At 49.1% G+C, this 25,093-nt stretch overlaps 1 protein-coding gene across 3 annotated transcripts in view; it reads left to right on the top strand.

The window, feature by feature from the left end:
- Positions 1 to 331: 331 nt before the first annotated feature.
- The window catches only part of BRPF3 (bromodomain and PHD finger containing 3), a 34,910-nt gene continuing 10,148 nt past the window's right edge, over positions 332 to 25,093 (top strand). For 2 of the 3 annotated variants that reach the window (XM_032340489.1, XM_032340490.1), the window contains exons 1-10: positions 332 to 510; positions 4,202 to 5,678; positions 8,559 to 8,715; positions 11,238 to 11,369; positions 13,403 to 13,531; positions 13,822 to 14,134; positions 14,866 to 15,171; positions 16,785 to 17,291; positions 20,134 to 20,227; positions 23,981 to 24,078. In XM_032340489.1, coding sequence (XP_032196380.1) covers positions 4,228 to 5,678; positions 8,559 to 8,715; positions 11,238 to 11,369; positions 13,403 to 13,531; positions 13,822 to 14,134; positions 14,866 to 15,171; positions 16,785 to 17,291; positions 20,134 to 20,227; positions 23,981 to 24,078 — 3,187 coding nt within the window. In that variant the 5' untranslated portion in view covers positions 332 to 510; positions 4,202 to 4,227. Of the gene's footprint in view, positions 511 to 4,201; positions 5,679 to 8,558; positions 8,716 to 11,237; positions 11,370 to 13,402; positions 13,532 to 13,821; positions 14,135 to 14,865; positions 15,172 to 16,784; positions 17,292 to 20,133; positions 20,228 to 23,980; positions 24,079 to 25,093 lie in introns of those variants that run through there. The other variant, XM_032340491.1, reaches the window with a different exon arrangement.

Here is a 25,093-nt window from a genome sequence, read left to right as displayed (position 1 = left end):
CCTACCGCGTCCGCACCGCCACCGTGAGGCCGAGCGGGGGACGGTGCCCCGTGGCGGCGGCGGCTCCGCGCTCCTCTCCGCGCCGCCCCGGCCGCCGCCGCGCCGGGGACGGGCGGGGGGATTTTCTTCCCGTTCCCCGCTCTTTCGCGCTCTAGCTCCTGTTCAGCGGGAGAGCCCGCGGAGCCAGGGAGGGAGCGAGGGAAGGGGTGGAGGTGGCGGGGGGGAGGCCGGAGGGGCGGATCCTGCCTGGGGGCTGATCCCTCCCTCCCCTCGGCCGGGCTCCGTGGCGGCAGCGGCGGCGGCAGCGGCTTCATTCCCCCTCCTCCCCCGGGAGCGGCGGCGGCAGCCGGGCCGGGGCCCCAGCGCGGGCCGGGAGGGGGCACGGCAGTGGCCGCGGAGGCCAGCGCGGGAGGAGGTCGCGCTCCGCTCCCCGGGCCGCGCCGACCTGCTCGACGGCTGGCCCGCCAGCGCCCAGGGGCCCCGAACGGTGGGGCCGGGCCGGCGGCTGAGGTAATGGGGGTGGCAGCGGGGCCGGACAGAGCGAGGGCGGGGGCAGCGGGGCCTACGGGGACCAGGGATTGCGCGGGTGGGGGGGCGACGAGAGGGAAGCAGGGGGCTTCCCGAGTGGGGCGGGGGCGGCGCGAAAGCGCTCTCCTGGAGCGAGGGCTGCGGCGGGGAAGAAGAAGCGGGTGAGGGGGGAGCTGAAAAGCGAGGACCCCCTCCCGCAGCCGCCATCTTGTTTCCCTCCCCCCTGGCCCTGGCTGGCGAGCCGCCGAGCCCCGCCCCCGCCATGTTCTCCGATTGGTCAGACCAGAGGAGTGTTCCACCCCCTGAGCGTCCCTTGCACCCCAGGTTCCTCCTGACGGGCAGGTGAGACGACCAATGGGCGCCCGCCTCTGTGCCCCGCTGGTTCGCTGGCGCTAGCTTTCTCTGTCTGAGGGTCGGACTCCGCGTCAGTCTGTCTCTGGCGCTCTCGCCCCCTCCCCTCAGGGGTGGAGATGTTATTTCCCTCCTTTCTCCTCGGAAGGGTCAAGATTCTTCTGGAAGAGGTGCCCTTTTAAAGGAGCAAGAGCCTTAGTTGAGTCTTTCCCCTGTCTCATGAGTCTCTCGTGGGGGTGCAGGGGATACAGCCTAATTGCAGAAACTCCTCGTTCTTTGGGGACCTGGGTGGGATGGACGAGTGGGGGCTTAGGGGTGCTGAGGAGCCCCCGGGGGTGTTGGGGGTATTTGGAGGTGTTTGTGGGAACGGCTGTGTGGGTTGAGAAAATCCCGCCAAAAAACTGGACTGTAACCTCCTTGTGGGCGAAACTCATTTCCTCAGCAGGAGCCCTTCCCTCTCCAGAATTTGCCCTTCCAGTGTTTAGAGGCAGGGGTAGGACCCAAGAGGTTCTCCACAGATACTTGCTGCCTGGATGAGGGCTAACCCAGGCTGCCAAGGAGGTAGCAGGTAGGGAGGAAGAATATACAGCGCTTTAACAAAGGAGGCTCCATACCCTCTGTCTAAACTATTTCTGGTTAGTGTTGAGGTAGATTTTCATACCTTTGCAAGGATCTCCCTTCCCACGAGGGGAGGGCCGGGTGGGTGTGGGGACAATGAAGCAGGTCTTTTGGCTGGGACTACCCCCAGGGAGTTGACATTTGTCAGGCATATAGTGGCCAAGGGCCTCTGAAACCTGGACAGAATTGCTGTGATGATTCTGTTGGGGTGTGTCCCTGCCTGGCCCTGTTCCTCAGCCAAGTTGTTTTTGTTTGTTTCAGTCACACCTTGGGATTGGAAAACCTTTTAAATAAGGATGTTAATAAACCTTATTAGCGTATGGCAACCCCTAAAAGGTAGATTTTATTCTCATTTTATTGGTGGAGTCTGGAGGCACAGGGAGATTAAGTGACTTTCTCCAGGTCACACAGGGCCAAGATTAGCACCTGGAGTGCCCCAGAGACTCATTTCGTTCTAGACCATGGCATCTCTGTGGTGTTCTTCCCAGTGAAATGAGTTCAACCCATCATCTCGGTTTGAATTGTAGCTTTATCACTCAACTACCTTTGGGTTGAGTGATACTTTTCTGAGCTTGTTTCTTCATCTGTAAAATGGAGATGATAAAAGCTATTCTGCCTCCCAAACTAGTGGAGAGAAATTTTAAGAGTAAAGGGGATTGGGCCACCTGGCTGACTCAGTTGGTAGAGCATGCAACTCTTGATCTCAGAGTTGAGTTCAAGCCCCACAGTGGGGGTAGAGATTACTTAGAAATTAAAAAAAAAAAAAATAGTATCTTTTAAAAAAAGGAAAAGGGATTTATAGTTTGCAAAAGTGTGCTAAATTATCATCGTCTCTACTTCATAGATAAAAATGGTAGATCCTGCAACCAAGGTGACAAACTCTTTTTCTCTTCGAAATCCTCTCACTGTGCGTACCTTCCCAGGTCTCTGCCCACACCTTGGGGTACCATATCCCCTAATGTCTTTCCTGGTAGTGATGGCCTCAGTAACTGCTACCACAGCTCCTTACGGGCTTGTCATAGTTCCCTTTACCCAAAGAGTGATGTGGGAAACTTCAGGGCTTTATCCTTGCTACACAAGGGTAGATTAGATGTAAGTATTTTTGAGGTAACAAAATGCTTTGAGAGTTTACCTCAGGTGTATTCCCAGTCACCTTGGCTGTAGGTCCAGTGAGGGTCCCAGATAGGCCACTTAAAACTCAGTGCCACTTGGGGCCACTCCTAGAACTTCCAGTGTTTCTGCTTAGAGATGTACTAGTCAGTGCATCCTCAGTGCTGTGATTTCCAGAGAAAACCATGCATACTGTAGTTTGAAGTCTTTAGATTCCACATAGTAGACATTTCAGGTGCTTTTGCCTCTTCATTTCTGGGTGTGGTCAGGAGATAGGGTTTTTTGATCATTGTAAGATTGGTTGGGGGAGGGCTCTAGACCAATGAGCTTTTGATCCTATGATGGGGCCACTGGTCATGTACAGAGCTTGCAAGTGCATATTATTCTTGTTTTCTTTTTTTCTGAGCCCTTGACCTCTCCTTCCTCTTCCATAGTTAGCTATCCCACAGCCTTATGTATATCGTTAGAAGTTTAGATGTCTCCCCATGTTGTACTGTAATGATCTCTTTACTTTTCTGTCCCTTTAATTTGATGGAGCACCTGGAGGGCAGGGATCAGGCAGGCATGTTGCATTTCTTTCATGCAACTAATACTTATTTAGTGCTTACTTAAGAGCCAGGCACCATTCCAGGTCCTGGGGATACAGCAGCGAACAAGATAGACAAAAATATTTCCCCTCACAGAGCTTACTTTTTTTTTTTTTTTAAAGATTTTATTTATTTGACAGAGAGAGATCACAAGTAGGCAGAGAGGCAGGCAGAGACAGAGAGAGAGAGAGAGAGAGAGGAGGAAGCAGGCTCCCTGCCTAGCAGAGAGCCTGATGCAGGACTCGATTCCAGGACCCTGAGATCATGACTTGAGCTGAAGGCAGAGTCTTTTTTTTTTTTTTTTAAAGGTTTTATTTATTTATGTGACAGATCACAAGTAGGCAGAGAAGCAGGTAGAGAGAGAGAGAGAGAGGAGGAAGCAGGCTCCCTGCCTAGCAGAGAGCCTGATGCAGGACTCGATTCCAGGACCCTGAGATCATGACTTGAGCTGAAGGCAGTCTTTTTTTTTTTTTTAAAGATTTTATTTATTTATGTGACAGATCACAAGTAGGCAGAGAAGCAGGTAGAGAGAGAGAGAGGAGGAAGCAGGCTCCCTGCTGAGCAGAGAGCCTGATGTGGGGCTCGATCCCAGGACCCTGAGATCATGACCTGAGCCGAAGGCAGAGGCTTAACCCACTGAGCCACCTAGGTGCCCCACTGAGCTTACATTTTTAATGGAAGGAAGCAAACATTCATGATAAATAGGCAAGTAACATAGCATAATAAAAAATTGTGAGTGTTACAGTGAAAAGTAAAGCAGGATGAAAGAGGTTTGCAGTTTTAGGGAAGAGTGGTGGGAGAGGCTCTCATTGAGAAGCAGTGTTTGTTTAAAAAAAAAAAAAAAAAACCAAAAAAACAAACTTGAAGGAGCAAGCTGTGTGGATGTCTGAGGGACAGGATGTTCAGACAGAGGGAAGAGACAGTCTTCTTTCTTGGTGGCCACTCAGGTGGAAGGGTAAATGAGTGCATGCCTGAACCTTTAGCCCAGTCTCCTGGTTTCTCCTTAGGCCTGTTCCCTTGATTCCCTGGTGCCATGAGGAAGCCTCGCCGGAAGTCGCGGCAGAATGCCGAGGGCCGGCGCTCCCCATCCCCCTACAGTCTGAAGTGCTCGCCTACTCGGGAAACCTTGACATATGCCCAGGCCCAGCGGATTGTCGAGGTGGACATTGATGGACGCCTGCATCGAATTAGCATCTATGACCCACTCAAGATCATCACAGAAGATGAGCTGACCGCCCAGGATATCACCGAATGCAACAGCAACAAGGAAAACAGTGAGCAACCTCAGTTCCCTGGCAAGTCCAAAAAACCTTCCTCCAAGGGCAAGAAAAAGGAGTCCTGTTCCAAGCATGCGTCCGGCACTTCCTTCCACCTCCCACAACCCAGCTTTCGCATGGTGGACTCAGGCAGCCAGCCAGAAGCCCCCCCGCTGCCTGCTGCCTATTACCGCTACATCGAGAAGCCACCCGAAGACCTGGATGCAGAGGTAGAGTATGACATGGATGAGGAGGACCTTGCCTGGCTGGACATGGTGAATGAGAAGCGGCGTGTAGATGGGCACAGTTTGGTGTCAGCAGACACCTTTGAGCTGTTGGTAGACCGGCTTGAGAAGGAGTCCTACTTGGAGAGTCGCAGCAGTGGGGCCCAGCAGTCGCTTATTGATGAAGATGCCTTTTGCTGTGTGTGTCTGGACGATGAATGCCACAACAGCAACGTCATTCTCTTCTGTGACATCTGCAACTTGGCTGTACACCAGGAATGCTATGGTGTCCCCTACATCCCCGAGGGCCAGTGGCTCTGCCGCTGCTGCCTGCAGTCTCCCTCCCGGCCTGTGGATTGTGTCCTCTGTCCCAATAAGGGTGGCGCCTTCAAACAGACCAGCGATGGGCACTGGGCACACGTGGTGTGTGCCATCTGGATCCCTGAAGTCTGCTTCGCTAACACCGTGTTCCTGGAGCCCATTGAGGGCATCGACAACATCCCACCTGCCCGCTGGAAACTCACCTGCTATATCTGCAAGCAGAAGGGGCTGGGGGCAGCCATCCAGTGCCATAAGGTAAACTGCTACACAGCCTTCCATGTGACATGTGCACAGCGGGCTGGGCTCTTCATGAAGATCGAGCCCATGCGTGAGACCAGCCTCAACGGCACCATCTTCACAGTACGCAAGACTGCCTACTGTGAGGCCCATTCACCGCCAGGAGCTGCCACTGGTAGGAGGAAGGGGGACTCCCCTGGGAGCCTCAGTGAGACTGGGGATGAGGAAGGGCTGAAGGAAGGCTGTGGAGAGGAAGAAGAGAAGGAAGAGGAGGAAGAGGAGGAGGAAGATGAAGGCCAAGGTGGGGTGGGTGGCCCCCTCAAGGGGGTGCCCAAGAAGAACAAGATGACTTTGAAGCAGAAGATCAAGAAGGAGCCGGAGGAAGTGGGCCGAGATACGCCCTCCACTGTCCCCATGGTCACTGTCCCACAGATACCCTCTTATAGGTAAGCCTGCCCAGGAGGGCTCCCCGTGGACCGATGGTTTCTTTTTGGGCTGGTATTGGTCCTGAGCCAGGACCTCATTCCCCAAGCATGGTTGGTGAACGTTTGTTCTCTTCTGTGCTGTCAAATTTAGACTTCTCCTTTGGACCCTGGTCTGGTTTGTGGTTTTGATTATACCCTGAGAGCAATGTGTTTCATTTGCTTCCAGGTGAGACAGTTAGTTGCTTAGAAACCCAGGTGAAGGGTGTCTAAAACAGTATTTTTCAACAGGTGCACAAGTGGCATTTGGGACAGGACAATTCTTCATTATTAGGACAGTCCTATACTTTCTCAATGTTTAGCATCTCTGATCTTTGTCTGTAAGTGCCATTTGCGTCCCCTCCCTCATTGCATGGGCTTTGTGACAAACTCAGACACTCCCCCACATATGTTACCAAAAGCCCCTGTGGGGATAGGACTGAGAACCACTGTTTCAGGGGGTCAGTATGGATGTCTCTTGTCTGAAAGCTCTGTTCTGGGAATGATGGGGGCTTTATGTGAGGGGGTGGTGGTGTGGGGAAGACATTCTGTTTCTCTTCTTGAGAAGCTTTTAGATTTAGGGGAAACAGGCTCATTCGATTCAGCTGTATAGCTAATCCACCTTGCTTCCTACTGAGTCTATAGAGGGACCATTGTACCTATTTTTGACCATCAATGAAGTAGTTGTTGGAGGGCAGAAAAGCAAAAGATCAGAAAGATTTCCCAGTGGATGCTCATCTGAAGGGTGATATTCTTTAGAAAGTAAACAGTATTAGAACAGGAAGGAATCTTGGAGATTATTGATCTAATGTAGTCCTTGCACCTTCTCCCATACCCCCAGATGAAGAAACTGCTGCCACAGGAGGTAAAGTTGTTCACTCCTTTATTCATTCAATGAGTTGTTTATTGAGCACTTACTATATGCCAAGTCCTGTTCAAAGGGCTGGAACCAGGTGGGAAGCATAGAACCTAACCACAGGCTGGGACTCATGATACCTCCAGGCTCTGTTCCTGTTGGCCTGTTTCTCTTGTTGAAAAGGATAGGGAGGAAAGTGTGCTAGAGGATAGCAGGGAATGAGTTGTTGTAAGGGGAGCACACACCCAGACTTGTCAGTCTGGGAAGGAGGCACAGTCGTGGAAAGAGAGTAGGAGGGGAGAGGCTCTTGTGGCAATCCATGGCTGGAGTTAGAATTCAGTCAACTGGAACCGTCTTTTAGTCACAGAGCTGTTTTTGGCTACACTCTTCCCTGTTGTTGAGCTGGTCCGTGCTTAGTAACATCCTTAGGGTGGCTGTGTCCTGCGACTAGACTTTTTTTTTTTTTTTTTGGTTGTTGTGTGTGCTCTGATAGATGTATCTTGCAGGGGCCAGCACAGCACGCTGGCTAAGAAAAAACTAGACAGACCTGCTTTGAATGCTTCTGTTATTACCTGTGTGACCTTTGGCAGGTTACTTTTTTAAGCCTTATTTCTTTGTAAATGAGTCTCATAGGGTTGTTGTGAGAAATAAATGAGATGGTATAAGTAAAGCACTTAGCACAGGGCCTGGTAAATAGTAAGCGCTCAATAAACGGTGGCTACTGCTGCTGCTGCTGTTATATTATTCTTTTCCCTACCTGCACAGATGCTGTGGGAACCCTCCATGGCCAAGAGGTTGTAGAGGGAGGGGACTGCCTGCATCTGGGCAGGTGTGCTTGGCATGGGCATTGGTGGGGGATCTGTTCTCTGGGGAAAGGCCTAGGCCTTGATTTCGTAAGCTTGGCTTTGGGGCAGGAATGTCTGACTGTGGAAAGGCACAGGGCCTGGGTGAGCAGTGTCCAGCCCACCATGCCCATAGCTTCTACTTTCTTGTTTAGCCACACTTACCTTCCTCTCAGTGGAGTGAGATGAAGAGAAAAAGTGGAGGAAACCCAACAGGGGCACAGAGGCCTTGCTTCCTCTGTGGAGAGCCAACTTTGGGACACAGGATGCTATAGCAGAGAGATCATCGATTCACATCCCATCCAGCTCCTTCAGCTTCCTAGCTGCATTAGTGACTTTGACAGTTCATCCAGCCTCTGTTCCTAAGCTGCCTTTCCATCTTTTGTTACTGTGAGACTAATGTTACCAATCTTACAACAGGGCTAGTAGGATAAAGATTACAGGCTCTCATTAACTCCTGCCCCTTTCACTCCCACCTCTCCCACCCCGCCCCCACCGCTGCCCCACGTATTATTGGCTTAAATCCTGACCTTACGACCTCTATTGGGTTAGTTTAGCCAGCTAAGTTTGCAGATTCTCCATCCTCTTATCCAGTACTTTTTTTTTTCTTTTTGTTCAAAATTAGACCTTTTTAAGCTGCTGAGATCTTTCATGAAAAACCAGAGGTCAGACAGCTCCAAGATGTTGCAGCTGAGCTCAGAAAGCAGTAGCCTGGTGTACTTCTAGTAGTTTCCCTTCCAGCTTGCCTGTGGATTATTCCCTGATCTGGGGGGACCCTCAGCCACAGGGCAGAGGAAGTAGTGACCACATTGCCCACGGTTTACTTAAGTCCCTGCTCTCTTTTGCTGCCTTTATCAAGAGTTCAGGGCACAGGCCTGTTTCTCAGGATCCAGGACCGTAGGAAACAGGATTCCTGGAAAAGTATTCTTTTGGAGAATCAGGACTATAAGGTAGGAGATGGAAAATCAAGTGATACATCTATCTCATGCCGAATCTGAGCTGCTTAACTTTGCTGTCTTTTTTTAAGCCTTTCTCTGAGGTGAGGCGTTTGGCCACTTTATTCTTCCTTTATATATAAGGCTCAGAAATGAAACGGGGTTTAAAAGGAGGCTGTAATCAGGGTTGCCCACTGACCTTGTCTTTCACTTCCCTGTGCCTCTACTCAAGGTTGAACAAGATCTGTAGTGGTCTCTCCTTTCAGAGGAAAAACCAATTCATACAGCGGCTTCACAACTACTGGCTACTGAAGCGGCAGGCACGGAATGGCGTCCCTCTCATCCGGCGCCTGCACTCCCACCTGCAGTCCCAAAGAAACGCCGAGCAGGTAGGTGAAGTGATCGAAGGGGTAGAGGAGGTGGAGTGTGAAGGAGGAGGAGGGATGGTTGGGGCACCCTCCCTGAGCCCTCTGCAGAGCCTTTGCCTGTAGGCGGTCACCCCTCCAGGTGGCATCTCCCAGGCATGACCTCCAGCATGTAGAGTTCTTGGGCCCAGACAGCATCTCCTTCTAGATGGGGGAGGCTTGACTTTGAAGCAAATTCTAGGGGAGAGTAGAGAGCAAGCCCAGCTTTCCATAGATATAGGGAAAACTTCATAGACGTGGCAGAAAAGAAGAAGTGGGTTGAATGAGGGCCAGGCAGTCGGGTTGCATGAATTAGGACAAGGAGTACTTTCCTTAAGACACTATACTGACATCTGCCAAAAAATGTTTCGTAGAAAACACATGAATATGCCATCTAAATTGTTGCACAGAGCCTGGCCAGTTGTGGTAGCTTTTTAGCCACAGAGCTCCTGCACGTTTAGCATTTACTGAATTGGTTGGAGACCTCCTGGTTTTTTTTTTCTTGTTTTGTTTTTCAACCGTCTTTAGTTCTTTTTCTATTTTCACTTGCTCCATTACTTCTGCCTTCTAATATTTCCACACCACCACCCCAGAGATGAAGCAGTCTTTTATGTGACTCTTATGCCCTCTGAGTTCTATTTGCTTGCACTTTGTCTTTTTTACCTAAAGTCCTGAAGTGCAAGTCTGCACTCCTTGAAGTGGTCTGCCTGCTCCTCTGTAGGCTCCTCTAGAACATCAGACACCTCCTTCCAGCCCAGCAAGCTGTACCTCACATTCTCACCATATTGGCCATGGTGCTGCATTTGACATCATGGAATCATGGATCACCTCGTCTTAGAGCTTCTCTGTGACCCCATTTCCCTCCTCCTCCATGTGGCTGGCTGCACCTTGTGTTGACCCGACTTTTTACTCCTCTGTAATAACATTCCCAGGGGCTCTACTGGCTGCCCATTTGCTGGGAGAGCTCCTATACTCTCAGTAGTTATAAGGAAGTGTGGCAATAGCTCCATGTTTCTTGTCTTGTCCTCATTCCTTTTTTCTGATCTCAGTCCCTCTGGGGCAGGGGCCCCACAGATGTCCACGTAGATACTGTTTCCTAGAATTCAGTTATTGGAAGCTGAATTCATTATCATCCTTCCTCTTGGTAAATGTATTTTTCCTTTTTTTTTTTTTTAAGATTTATTAAGAGAGAGAGAGCAAGGGGAGAGGCAGAGGGAGAGAATCCTCAAGGAGACTCCCCACTGAGTGTGGAGCTTAACATGGGGCTCTATCCCAGGAGACCATAGCCTGAGCCGAAATCAAGAGCCCGTTGCTTAACTGACTGGGCCATCCAGAGGCCCCTCCCCATTATTGACATGGATCCTTCTCTCTCCTAACCTCTGGCATTCCCCATCTTGGAGTTAATTTTGATTTTTCCTCCACGACAAGCCACAGTCAATCAGCTCTTATGCTGTTTTGGGAGGAGTTTATCAGTATGTGGTCCTTTGTCCCCATGCCACAGCTCCTCTGCTCACCCATGCCCTTCACCCCCTTAATTTCAGAAATAGCTTTCTAGGGAGTCTTCTACCTCTAATTCTTTCTTTGCTGTGTGACGGATACTGTCTTACACACCATTTTCCAGTATATTCCTTTTCCAGAATATATTCCCCTTTCTGGGCAGGCCACATCCAGGTGCTTTGCTGGAGTTGAGGCTTCTTACCAGCTGAATTCCTAGATATTCCTTGGCTTTTGTGGTTCTCTAGCTGTTCTGCTCTGGCCAGGCTATTTTTTTCATCAAGCAAAGAATCACTAATTCTGCCTTCATACTTCTTCCCTGTGGTCTTGGTTTTGTTCACTTATGTCCATCACCATGTGAAACCCTAGTAAGATTGCTTCTATGGTAAGCCTTCCCTGGCCCTCTCCAACACACTCAGATCCTCTCTATTTTATATCCTCTCAGCATTTTATATTCAGTGTATCTCTTGAGTTTTTATTATGTTTATATTGCTATGCCCTTGTGTGTCAAACCCTGTGCCTCTTCTTCCGCCAACTCTACTGTAACCTCTTCTAGGGTAGGAATCATGATTTTTGGTGCTGGTGGTATTTTAAGGTATGTTCAAGTTAGTTAGTACAAGCTTGTAGTAAGAACTTCACTTTGTTTTCTAGCCAAGTGGCAGCTCTAGGGTGAAATTCTTTCAGTTCAAGGTGTCTGTTAAGTTTCCTTCTGAAACTCTTTCTAGCCCCAAGGGGCACAGCTGCCCCCTGGCATCCTTAGGAGGCAGGGAAGCAGTCCTAGCTCTCACTCCAGCCGTGGTTATTTTGGGGCAGTTAAGAAATGTTGCTGCAAGGCTGGGGGAACTCAGGAGGGAGTCATGGGGCAGAGAAGGGGCAGAAAGGTTCTCGGGAATGTGGCTCAACCAGGGTGCAGGGCCCTTACCTCTCGAGACCCTGAGAGGCTGGAACACTGAGAGGACTCCGGGCATGAAGTGGGTCTCCAGCTCCACCTTCCTTTCCCTTCCTTCCTGCAGCGAGAGCAAGATGAGAAGACGAGTGCAGTAAAGGAAGAGCTAAAATACTGGCAGAAGCTCCGTCATGACTTGGAGCGGGCACGGCTGCTCATTGAGCTGATTCGCAAAAGAGAGAAGCTCAAGCGGGAACAGGTGGGGAAGAGCTGCCAGCCTCGGGTCTTTTATTCAAGATCTCTTTCTCCCACTATCAGTGTGACATCAGGAGAGCCAGGAACCTCTGCCTGGTGTCCACTTCCTCCCTTTCCGGCTCAGCACTGGATGCTCCAAGGCCTGCTAGTCTGTACTGGGTATGATGCTGCACATGGCTTCTAACCATGGGGATTCAGCATCTGGTGGCCTCACGCAGAGGCTTATTATATTACCTGGAGTTTCTGACTCAGAAAATCTCAGACAGAGTCTGATCTTGAGTATTTTGAAAAGCTTCTCAGGCCATTCTGATGGGCATCACTGCTGGCCTGGGAGCTTCCAAAGGTTTTCACTTGGCCCTTAAAACATTTATGGTCTTGATTAATTGAAATTTTCCAACCTTTAGACAAGGAGGGTCTGAGCATCTAAGCATGGGGAACGTTGAGGCAGGTAGTGTAACGCAGGGGTTAGGAATATGAGCTGTGCCACCAGATGATCTGAGTTTAAGTCCTGGTTCTGTCACTTAGTGCTCATGTGACATTGGTAAGTTGCTTAATCTCTTTATACCTCAGTTTCCTTGACTATAAAATGGGGGGAATAATAGAACCCATGTCCTAAGGTTGTGAAGAGGCGATATATCAGTATGTATAAAGAGCTTAGAACAGTGCCTGGGCACATCATAGGGGCTATTGAAGTGTCAGCTGGTGTCCTCATCATTACCGATCATCTTTGCCTCTCTGAAGTGTCCACTGGCACACTCTGCACATGGCAGAGAGTAAATACTATTAATTGAATGAATGACAAGCCAAAACTGTTCTATTCAGTCTAGGCATAGCAGCTGTTACTTGTATGCTTCAGAGGCCCGGGTTAAAGATGTTCCTTTCTTTCTTTGTCCAAACCTTCCTTCACTGTTCAGCCCCAGCACAAGCCCTTCTCTCAGAGGCTACAGGCTTCTGAGAGACTGGGCAGCTCTTGCTGTACCTAGCATGTGTGGGTGGCTTGGAGGGCATCTCAGGACTTCTCCATGGATTCAAACTGCCTGTGCCATCTCAGGCCCGGTCCCACAGCTGAGCTTTGCTTCTTGCCTCCAGTTCAGGGAAGTAAAAGGGAAAAGGAAGCAGACAGGCCTGTTTTGATGTCACCAGGAAGAAGGAACATTTCATAGCCTAATCCATGGCTTCCCAACCTTGTAATGTTAGGGCATACGTAGAAAATCTCATTTGTGCAACATACTACTATAAATGCACAAGGCTGTTGCTCCCTGAGGAGGGAATCCTCCAGGCCCTTGTTATCCCCAGCCAACCCAGATGCCCGAAGGGCCAGTGGGATCAATATCTCAGCATACTAAGTGAGAATTCTGGCCCAGGTCGCATTTTAAATCATCAGTGTGCTCTTTTGATGAAGTCAGACCTGGTTTTAAATCCTTTCTTGTCGGGTTAGTGACTTCTCGTCCTCCTCTTTCCAAACCTCAGTTTCCATATTTGTAAAATGGGGATAATAACCATTTCTCCCTCAGGGTTAGTGTGATGATAAACTGAGGTAATCTAGAGAGGCAGCATGGCATAGTAGTCAGGAGCACACACTGGAATCGGACTGTCTGGGACTGAATCCGGACTCTGCCCATTATTGGCTGTGTAGCTCAGGCCAGTTACTCTGGCTGTACTTCAGTTGCTTCTTTGTAAAATGCCTCATCTGTACCTACCTCATTATATTATATAAAATGCTTGTATTTATATAAAATATCATATAAAATGTTTAGAATGTTACTTGGCATTTAAGAAGGACTATGAAAGTGTTAACATATTATTGGAAGTTTTTGGTATAGTGCTTGATACATAGGTGCTTGATACAACAGCCACAAAGTGGTAGCTGTTGGTCATTATTTCTGGGCCAAGGGCTGGGTGATTGCTCCTCATATACTGGTCAGCTTATGTCCTTTGAAAATTTGTTGTACATGATTGGCGAAAGTTAAGTTATCAAGAAGTTGTTGGGTGCCTCTCAGCAAGGGATATCCTGATCTCTTTCCACCTTCTCCACAGGTCAAGGTCCAGCAGGCTGCCATGGAGCTAGAGCTGATGCCCTTCAACGTGCTGCTGAGGACCACACTGGACTTGCTGCAGGAGAAGGATCCAGCTCACATCTTTGCCGAACCTGTGAACCTGAGTGAGGCAAGTTCCCTCACACTTCCCGAGCAGTGAGCCCCTCCTGAATCGGAAGCAGGGTCTGAGTAGGCCAGAAAGGGGTTGGGCCATAGGGTGGACAAAACCTGGGGGTTTCTGGCAAAGCTAGTAGACTTGCCCAGGGTGAGGGGTCAGGAAGCCAGGGGGAACCAGGGCCCTGGGGCTTTGCCTGAGCCAGCGTGCCAAACCAGAAAACGGGGAGGCAAGAGTACCGGTGAAGGGTGCATCTGTTTGGCTAGTAAATGGTTATTGTAATTGTACAGGTTTTATATGTTTAGGTTCCAGATTACCTGGAATTCATATCCAAGCCAATGGATTTTTCTACTATGAGGCGGAAGCTGGAATCTCACCTGTACCGCACCTTGGAGGAGTTTGAGGAGGACTTTAACCTTATAGTTACCAACTGCATGAAGTATAATGCTAAAGACACAATTTTCCACCGAGCAGCTGTCCGCCTGCGGGACCTGGGAGGGGCCATTTTGCGGCATGCCCGGCGGCAGGCAGAGAACATCGGCTATGACCCCGAGAGGGGCACCCACTTGCCTGAGTCACCCAAATTGGAGGACTTTTACCGCTTCTCCTGGGAAGACGGTGAGAAGCCTGGATGGGTGGGGAGAAGAGGGACCAGGAGGAGGCACAGGGATGGAGCCCAGAGAGCCAGGGATCAGGGTGGGCCTTGGAGCTATATAGGGTAGACATGAGGAGGAGAGCTGAGAGTAGGCACAGGCTGAGATAAACCTGCTTGTGGCTGCAGTAGTTCCAGGAGTTAAAGTTTAACTAATTCACCGAGTATTTCTTGAGTGGCAGGAAAGGAAATCAGGTACTTGCTGTCTGTTTGAAAAGCTAAATCCTTACGAGGGATCTTCCTCTTCTGGATGCCCTCCCTGTGGCTTTGGAGCATGGAGCAGGGAGAGTGCAATGCTAGTGTATGCCTGGCTCTTTCAGAGGAGTGGAGGTAGAGGAGCAGGAAAACGGAATTGCTTCTGAGCCCTGCATTCTGCCTGTCCCTGCTCTCTGCTTCTCGGTGGCAGTAGCCAGTCACAGGCTGGGGGATTGCCAAGCTGCCTCGTGCCTGCTCCACGGAGCCTGTAATTATGATGTGAACTGCTTCCTGCAGATGTTTCCCAGATTCTGACCTTGTCCCTGTGGCTGCCCTCTGGGTGGTGGTGATACCAGGGCCAAGGCCTCACAGTGACACTGCTAGAAGCCACTGGCCCAAGCATTCCAGGAGAATATTTTGCATCCAAAGGATTCAGTCCCTTCCCTTTGCCCTGGGCTGGGCAGGTCCTTCAGCCCCTTCTGTCCTCCCTTCTCCCTGGCAGTGGACAACATCCTCATCCCAGAGAACCGGGCCCATTTGTCCCCGGAGGTGCAGCTGAAGGAGCTGCTGGAGAAATTGGACCTGGTGAGCGCCATGCGGTCCAGTGGGGCCCGGACCCGCCGCGTCCGCCTACTGCGCAGGGAGATCAATGCCCTTCGGCAGAAGCTGGCGCAGCCACCACCACCACCACAGCCACCATCACTGAACAAGACTGTGTCCAATGGAGAGCTGCCAGCAGGGCCCCAGGGGGATGTGGCTGTGCTGGAGCAGGCCCCACAGGAGGAGCCAGAAGATGATGGGGACAGAGGTGAGAGACGGGGCAGTCAGGGGGTTGGAGGCCTATGTAACGGAATAAGAGTTGAGCTGAAATCCCATAGTGGAAGCATCCTTCCCTGAGCTTAGGTCTGACCCTTGTGGGCAAGCAAAAACTGTTGGAGGGGTCACACTTCCATGTATATCCAGGGATGATATCCAAAATATTTAATAATCAGTAGAGACCAAAAGTCAGCAGCGTGGATGTTGGCTGTTGTTTTGGAGTGTGTTCTTGGGGACCACTGACGGGGATGTTAAATTGCTAGATTGTGGACAGGTTTGGGGAGTTTCAGAGACTGGGGCCCAGCAGGTCTTCACTAACCAGTAAGGAAGCATTATAGTGTTTTGTACCTGATATGACTATATTGCACATAATAGTTAAATATTAGCTCACCTTGAGCCATCATGCAAATAGGCTCTTAGAGCAGATTAAGTTGGGGTAGGAGAATAGAAAAGGAAGAAAGACCCTAAAGATGGTCTGGCTTCTTGAGCTACCTCATGGCTTTGACCCCAGCTGGCCAAGTCTGCAGACCTATCCCAAGCAGAAAGGCCAGATTGCAAAAGACGTCCGGAGTCTTTTCTTACCAGTCTCACCAGTCATAAAGCTGAGCTGCTTTCCATTCTTCCCCTTCATTGGGGGCAAAATTGTACTCCTCATACAGGTCCTCAGAGCTGAGCCTACAGCTTGGGGGGATGATCTGTCATCCACACAGCCTAGAAGGGTTCGGTTATCTCCAGAGCGTAAGGGGTCAAATTGCAAGAAATGGTCCATTTTATTTTAGGTTGACCAAGAATAAGGACATGGCTGGGAGGTCCCATTTAGCAGTCACTCTTTCTGATTCTTTAGGTGGCAGTCAGCATGCCACTTGTATCCTACTCCTGGACTGTGGCAGTGCAGCCCAGTGACTGGCCAGAAGAGCTTTTCCCAGTGAGTTTCAAAACAAAATTCCCAGGCCTCTCTTCTCAAAGAGTCAGAAGAAGGAAGTCTGGGCTGTGGCTTGAAAGTTGTAATTTTTAAAAGTTTCACAGTGGGAAAAGACCAGACATGTTTGGGAACCACTGATGTAACTTACTTGCTCTAATTTTTCCACATTTGTAAACTTATTCTCTCTGTTTGTACTACTTGCTTTACTTGGGTGATAGGAGACAAAATACATTGGCAGAAGGAAAAACACTTGAGTCGAATGCGCATTGTGTACTTCTAATCTGTAAAGCTGAACTTGCCTGAGGATGGAAGCCAGCTGGCTTTCAGTTTTCTCAGGTGTGGAGTAATGGTTTGTAACACTCATTTCATCAGATTCACCTGGTAAAGCTTTTTAAAAAAATATCCCATAGTTAGATATTTAGTTTCAGTTGGTCTGGGATAGGACCTCGACACTGGAATTTTTAAGAAACTTCCTAGGTGATTCTAATACACATGGTTTAGAATCATTAATGTAGATAAAGCTTAATTCTACATTCTCTTTGCCTCAGACAAGGAGACCTGGCATATGCGTCAAGATTTGTAATAGACCATGCCTTTGGTTCTTGGTCATCAGTGTCAGTATCTGGCTTGTAGGGGCAGACTTTTTCTAAAATGTTCAAGCAGGTTCTCTTTTTGTCTAACAGATGACTCCAAACTGCCTCCCCCACCAACCCTGGAGCCCACTGGGCCTGCTCCTTCCTTGTCCGAGCAAGACTCGCCTCCAGATCCCCCTACTCTGAAACCCATAAATGATAGCAAACCTCCAAGCCGATTCCTAAAGCCCAAAAAGGTGGAAGAAGATGAGCTCTTGGAAAAATCCCCTCTGCAGATTGGGAGTGAGCCCTTGCAACGCCTGCTCAGTGACAATGGCATCAACAGAGTATCTCTGATGGCCCCTGATGCCCCTGCTGGTGCCCCACTCAGTGGTGTGGGCCGCCGCACCTCAGTCCTCTTCAAGAAGGCCAAGAATGGGGTTAAGCTACAGAGGAGCCCAGATAGGGCCCTGGAGAATGGCGAGGACCACGGTGCAGTGGGCTCTCCTGCCTCTCCGGCCAGCATCGATGATGAACAGCACTCTCGGAAACGGCCAAGGAGCAGGAGCTGTAGTGAGAGCGAAGGGGAGAGATCCCCCCGACTGGAAGAGGAGACAGGTGACCACACCGGTGACTTCTCTCCTTCTCATCTGCTTTCTTGCTTTGCCTTGCCAGCCAGCACCCCCCCCCCCCAACACCACCAGTAGGCTGCCTCCCTCATGGTCCCTGTGGACCCAATAGAAGCATTGAGGGTCCGTAGTTTACGTTTGGGCCTGGCGCATGAGTAGGGGCCTGGAGGAAAAGGCTTTGAGAAAGTAATTTGAGACGGCCAGATTGTGTCTGGGGCCCTCTTTGGCCCTAAAGGGAATGCAAATCTATATGCCATAAAGTAGTTCCTACCTTCACTTTAGTTTATTCATTCATCAGATAATTCTTTGAGGCATTATCTTAGGCATAAGGGGAAAATCAGTGAGCAAAAGGCGAAAATCTCCCTTGTAAGGGAGAAAGACTAAAAGCAAATGAGTAGATTGTATATTCCATTAGAAACTGTGGCAAAAAGTCTAGCAGGAAAGGGGAATGGGGGCTATTGGGGTGGTATTAGAGAGGGTGGCCCGGGGAAGCCCGAGTTGAGGACATTTGAGTAAAGATTTGAAGGAGTTGGAGGCATAAGCCATTTGGGTATCTGGGGGAAGAACACTTCAAAAAGATAGGCTAGCAAGTGCACAGGCCCTGGAGGTGGAAGTGCCTGTGTGCCTGGGCCAGTGAGGAAGCCAGTGTGGTTGCAGCAGCTTTAGCCAGGGTGTGGGTGGAGATGGGGCTCCAGGGCTGGCTAATGGGGACTCTGTCACTAAAGAGTCCTTACTACACATCCAGCACAAGCTGGTTACAGGGTTATACAGTAAGTCAGACTGAGTTCCAGCTCTAGAAGAGTCCACAGTCCGGGGGGAGACCAGATGGTGTCCTGAGGTGCACAGATGTTAGAAGGACCATACGTGGTTGTGTGTTGGGGACACCACTGCTGGAGGCAGGCAGGGACTAGGAACTAGAGGACTTGGGCTTCACGAGGGGGCGGGGCCTGAGCTGGTCCTGTGGGAAGAAGGCAGAATATCGGGGAGTAGATGGAGCCAAGGGCTCAGGCCCATGTGCATGGGAACAAGGACAGAGTGCCTGTGAGGGACAGTTTGAAGAGAGGCTTCTTGGAGCACCAGGAGCCAAGGCTGGATGGGTGAGGAGGGCCTGGAGGTGCAGACAGTGTTGTGCAGTCTCAGTGGGATGGGGGAGGGCAGCTTGCTTGGTGGGAGGGGCCCGCTTTGGGCTTTTGCTTTTTGTGTTGTTCTCGTTCTTTTATGTGGTGGCTTTGGGCTGTGTGGCCAGTATATGCTTTTTGTCTTCCCACCTAACACTTTGTTTCTAGCAATACCTTCCCTTCCCCGTCAATAGATTAGTATATGGAATCAAGAGTCTGAGGCCTGGAGTTAGGCAGACCAGGGTTCAAGTCCCATCTTCTGACCAGTTGTATAGGTTTGGGCAGATGAATTAACCTTTCAGACTTATTTCTTATTTCTAGTAGGAGGCTCTAAGAATTGGAAATAGCCTGTGTGAAGTACTTGGCACGCAGCAGTCGATGGTCGCAGTTACCGCGGTCGTCTCCGCTCTGTGAGGAGCAGCCAGACAGCACTGAGAGGGCTGTGCACTAAAAATGAAAAATCCCACTATTGGGAAATAGGTCTGGGTGTCAGGCTCATCCAACCCGAGAGGGCCTACTCTACTGCTTGGGAACCTGCTAGAATCCGTTCATTCCCCAGCATCCCAGAGGCCTGGCACCCAGGAATATTTCTGTACAACTTTAGTGGAGTCTCCCAAAAATAGGTGTTGATCTTTGGCAGTCAAGGCAGCTGAGACGCAGCTGGCTTTGTGATTTAAACAGAAGCTGTAACATCATAGAGGCAGAGTCAGGTTAGAGTCCAGATATCTTGGCTCAGGCACCTGCTTTTACAGGTGTAGCTTGTACTCACAGTTCTCTGGCCAAGGTGTCTGACCGAGAGCTCTTGAGCTCTTGGCTCAGCTTCCAGACTCCTAGGACTCTGGAATGTGATTAGGAATCAGGGACTAGAGAGGAGAGTTGGAAGCCTTGGCAACTCATGAGCCTCACGTCCCTGGGATGACCAGACAGCCTTCATTTCCTCCAAAGGGCCCCTTTCTATAAACAGACTTCTCTCATTCATACCTAATACTGTCCTCTTTAAGTAAGAAGGTATTATTTTCAGAAATGGAGAAGAAGAGGTAAAGAGGACAAGGGCCATGTATTTCAGAGCCCAGTCCAGGACCTAGGGAACTCTTGACTCCCAGGCCAGCAAGGTCAGGTCTCCTTTAGAGGTGCTCAAGTCCCCTATCCTCAGCTCTGACCAGCTCTGCTAGGTATCTTGGGGTGGGACTGACACAGCCACTACACTTCCCCAACCTCCCCTGACACCATCCCAAAAGAATGAAGCTAGCTGTTGCCAGCTGTGTGATAGATAGGGTGTGTGAGTGTTTATCTGAAGAGGCAAGGTGGGTGGGCTCCCCAAGAGGCAGAGGAGACTCCCTGATAATTGAGACTTGAAATTAGAAGCAGATCCAGGGACTTAGGAGCCAGCTGGTGTAGGGAAGTCTTGGTATTTCCTTTTGTAGCCAACTGACAGTAACTGGTGTGAACTGTGTGCTGTGTTTCCCTTAAACCAGAGGGATGGGAAGGAAAATGCAGTGTCTGCTCATTGCCCTAGTCAACATTTCCCCCAAATCTTCACTGGGTCCTTTCCACCACCCAAGACCTGTCTCCCATGTGGGAAGAACAGCCACCCTCTTCCACCTGAGCCCTCCTGAGTCCTCACTGAGCCCTCATGAGGCAGCTGCCTCACACACCAGCATGGGTCAGGGGAAGGGGGTTTCCGAGTTGAGGCTTATTCTGTGTCCTTGGCAGGCGTGACCAACGGCTTTGGAAAACACACTGAAAGCGGGTCTGACTCCGAGTGTAGTTTGGGTCTCAGTGGCGGACTGGCATTTGAAGCTTGCAGGTAAGAACAGTTGTTCCCAAATCTTTGTTGGCAGCTCTGCCGCCTCCCCCTTTATTCTCTGTTCAGCTACAGATGGAACCTCCTCCTGCTTATCTAAGATTTTTCTTCCCCCACTCCTGCTATTTCCTGAGGCCTCTGGTCTATAGCACTGGTAACTCCTAGGAAATGGGGATAACCCTTGCCTCTTAGGCTGATCCGACTGGGAGGGGAGGAGTGGCGCTGATGGTTTGTGGAGCTGAATTTGGCTCCAGAGGGCAGGGACAGCCAAATCTCTTTTGCCCAGCGAAGTTAACATTTGAGCCAATCCCCCACCTTTGCTGCTGGGCCACTCTGATAACCCAGTTACAGACACGGTTTTGCCCTTTGCCTTTTGGGGTATCGTAGCAAAGGCATCTTGAGAGGTGTGGTGGGCAAATAAGAAATGAGCAGATAGGAAGTTTGGAATAGCCATTTATTCAAAGGTCCCAGCTCTTCTGCCATCCTCGAGTTGGGAACGGATGGGTTTCTTTTTCCATTCTTTTACCAGAAGGGAGGCTTTCTGAGACCAGAACATTAAAGTTCCTTCCAAGTCCAAGAGTTTATTGGATCCCTACACTCTATTATGGGTGCTCTGCCAGACACTATGGAGAGTGGGATTATTGGAAATGGGAGACCCTCAGTGCCACAGAGGAGAAACAAGTTGTCCTGAAAGCGAACTCATGGTCCCCCATCATGGCCACTGAATGGATCCTGGGTTCAGAGTAGGGGAGGAAAGGTCCCAGGGCAGCACTAAAAGACTCTACGTCCAGGTTTGAAGTGCTTCTAAGGCAGGTTGAGTGTGTGTTTTGTTAGTACTCACTCTACTGTGGCTACTGGGCTTCTGGGGGCAGGGGCCATGTGTGGCTGTGGGAGGACCCCTGCCATGGTATGTGGTTCCTTTGAGATTTCCCTCCCACCAAGCCTCAGAATCACCCTAGCTTTCTTTTTCCGTGGCCTCTAGAGATGTAGGGGCAATGGATGGGAAGAAACACAGTATTAGGCATAGAGGAGGCAGAGCTTTCAAAATCTTACAAGATGTTTTCACCTTGGTCCTGGGTTGGAATTCCTGAGTCCTTTCAAAGATAATGATGCCTGGAAACCCAGTTCATCGGCATAAGGTAGGAGTAGCTTAACAAACTATCCCCTCTTAGCCCTTGACTAAGGTTGGAAGGTGTGTTGGACCCTTTGCTCCATGAAGGGCTCTCGTCCCAGCCATGAACCACAGGAAGGGAGCCAGGCCAACCTCTGGTTAGCCTGCTGATTGGGCCGTGTGTTTGCTTTTGTGTAGAACTCTATTCCATGCCACCAGTTTCTCTAGAGCCCTGCTTAGTGTGGGAACAATGCCCTTGGAAGGCATTTCCTCTTTAAGTCAGTGGGACTCAGTGGAATTTCAGGGTTTAAAATAGGTTCAGGACTTCCAACTGTAAGATTTTTTTTTTTTTCTTTTTCTTTCCTTTTTTACTCCCTACACTGTGGTGATAAGTACATAAAGGAAGATTTTACTTACTAATTTTTTTTTTTTAAGTTTTATTTATTTGAGGGAGAGAATATGCACACATAGAGGGTAAGGGCAGAAGGAGAGAGAGAGAGAGAAACTTTAGCAGACTCTGTGTTGACCACGGAACCTGATGTGGGACTTGATCTTGAGACCCTGAGACCATAAACTGAGCAGAAACCAAGAGTCAGCTGCTCAACTGAGCCACCCATTCACCCTTTTAGTTACTAATTACTGGAATCATATAATCCCAGAAGTAGAAAAAACCTTGAAAGAACCTGTGTTCACTAATCCTATTCCCTTGCCCGCCTATGCTGGGGTTTATCTCTCCTGATGATATTCTGAGCCCGACTGGGGCTGTGCCTTCTATGGGTCACTTACTCAATTATTAATAATTGAGCACCTATTTCAAGCCAGGCATTGTTCTAAGTACTGATAAGATGTGTTCTAATGGAGCTTATCTTTTAGAAGGGACAGATGAATGTTAGACCAGTAAACAAAGTAATTATAGATTGGGTTGGCTGCTTAGATCTACGTAACTTGGGAAGAGGGCTGAAATGCAGGCCAGGTTGAGTCACTTGTGCTTTTCTATGAAATAGGAATACACGGACCTAGTTTTGTTGTATCTTCTTTTATTGAGCTCTTCCTCCTCAGAGCTCAGCTCATCATTTGATAGTACACAACATTAGTAGTTTATAATATTTAAAGTGAGAAATTAAAATTTACTGCCATTCATATAATAGTATTTGTTATATAACTACCATCTGTCATTTGTTGAGTACTGGGTATGTGAGTACCCTGTGTATTAATGCAGTAGATCCTCACAGCAGCCCATGGGGACACCAGCCTCAGAGAGGGTAGGTAACTTGCTCAACGTCATAGAACGCATGAATAGAAGAGCCAGGTTCTGAACCCAGGTAGTCGGCTCCAGAGTTTTTCTCTTAACCTCTCTGTTGTGGCCTCTTTTGTCACATTTGAAGATGTCTCCCCCGATCCATGGTAGGAACTTTGAGAGACCTCAGAGTCTGTAAGCCCAGTGGCAGATTTTTATAGGGTGAGTGGGAACTGAATCCGAAATGTAAACCGGGTGTTAATTTTTTTTTTTTTTTTCCTAAACAGGTTCTAATTTTGACTAGCAGGAAAAAAAGCTACCAACCTGCCAGTTACTGAAGGATTAGGATTCATTGGGTTCTGGTTGTGCAAGGTTTTCTGAATAAGACTATAATATGAAAACTTAAAAAAGAAAAAAGGCTATAATAAAGTCAGCTTTGATTCAGTTAAACAGGAGTACCCTACTCTCTCCAGCCAGTCCTGACGCCGGCATCCTTTTATCCCATCAGGGGTGTCCTAAGCATTTCTACTCTTCTGCAGATTGGTGCCCCATCTTTTAAGCATTTCTTTTTTGTTGAAAAAATTATAGGAGTGATGTTTCTCACTGTTTAGATGGGAACAAACCCTGGCTACATCATGCCCAGAGGCTTACAACTGTGGTGTACGTTAGAATTGCATTGAGAGCTATTTAAAAATATAGGTGCTTGGGTGGGTTCCACGTATACCATTATTCTGATATTACCATTCCCATTTTTGCTTTAGTACCTTATAGTCTTTGTCTAATATATATATATATTTTTACTTCTTTGCAGTAACCATATGGGAAAAAATTGGTCTTATTTGTTAAAAAAAAATCCATCTCTGTCTAAGAAAAACTTCACACACAAAGTGGAAGTGAGAAGTGGATTTTTTTTTTCAATTAAAAAATGTCTTTTCTAGTTAAGGAAGTAAGACATGTCCTTTATAGGAAGTTTGGGAAAGAGGCACATTTTTGTACCTCAAAAATAAATTATTTTCTAAAGAAGCAGCATGAACCATAGAGTAAAAGAATTCTGGACAGATGTGAGACTGGCCCTTCTCATGACTAGGGTGCTTAAACCTTGGAAGGATTGACAAGTGCCTGGATTGACCTTTCCTCTGGGTGAAGGCCAAGGTCCCTGGGCAAGGAAGCAGGCATCTCTATCCAGAGCCCTTCCACACGGATGAAGTGGTCCCTCAAAGCCTCATAGGAACTTTGTGGTTGGAAGCATATCGTGGGTTAGTGCAAGTTATTAGGGGAAGGTGAGAAACTATTCTCCTTGAAGGGTTTTTGCAGCTCCCCTCCTCTCAGGCATAGGAGAGCAGCAGTGGATGTATTAGTCATTGAAATTGCTCATTTTGCTCCCTCTGCCTTCTTGGTCTATATGCAGTGGTCTGACGCCCCCCAAACGCAGCCGTGGGAAACCAGCCCTATCTCGTGTCCCCTTCCTGGAAGGTGTAAATGGAGATTCTGACTACAGCAGCTCAGGTGAGGAGCAGTGTACTGGTGGATCTGGGGAGGCGGGGTAGGCCTTCCAAAGAACCAGCTTTGTGGGCTGCAGCCAGACCCGTAGCTCCTAAAACCCTTGGGCATGGAGATGTCTCTCCCTCCCAGGCCATCCAGGCCATTCAAACTCTTTTTTTTTTTGAACTTCATCCTAAATTTGAATAGTAATATATGCCCATGATAACAAAAATGAAAAAGGTACAGAAGGCTGCATAATGAAAAACCAGGGGTCCTTTCCTTAGAACAACCACTGCTAGCAGTTTCTTTTGTGTCTCCCTAGATGAAATTTATATAAGCCAAGACCTTTGCATATCTTTAGGAGAGTGCATAGAGAAGCTAATATACATGTGTTCCTCTAAACCGTGCCTTTTTTCAGTTAATAATCTATCTTGGAGATGCTTCTGTGCTTTTTATTGGCTGCCTGATGTCCCATTATCTAGGGGACAGTCCTTCACAGATGGGCATGTAGATTGTTTTCACTTCTTTATTATAATCAGTGAGCAACTTGTACACAGATCATTTTGCATCGCTGGGGAGCACGCACTTCTGTAGAGAAGTGGAGCTGCTGTATGTGAGAGAAGTATGTACTTGTAGTCTCCAGAGACATTGCCAGTCTGCCCTCACTGGAGCGATCAGTGACAACCTGGATTACTGAATCTCACACATTGCCCTGAGATTTCATGCGATCCAGTGCTTCCAGCTACATCCTCATGAGACATTCTATTCTGGCTGGTCCAAACAGTGACATACATGGACCGAGGGATTCAAGAACAGGACAAGGCAGGGCCATAGGAGAGGGCTGGTTGGTGCTCAGGTGGAGTGGGGACAGGGCGGGCTGTTCTCCGAGTCCATCTCTGTGCAGCCCTCCTGTGCAGCGGGGCGGTGCACTCTGGATGCCCCGTGAAGCTTCCATATAACACACAGGCGTCAGGGCCTCTCTTCTTTCCTTTTCCCAACTGCTTTACTTTTCCTTAGCATCAGTTTCTTTCTCATACGT

This window comes from Mustela erminea, chromosome 4 (genome assembly GCF_009829155.1).
Source record: "Mustela erminea isolate mMusErm1 chromosome 4, mMusErm1.Pri, whole genome shotgun sequence".
NCBI lineage: Eukaryota > Metazoa > Chordata > Mammalia > Carnivora > Mustelidae > Mustela > Mustela erminea.
This window is presented reverse-complemented; position numbering and strand designations above follow the sequence as displayed.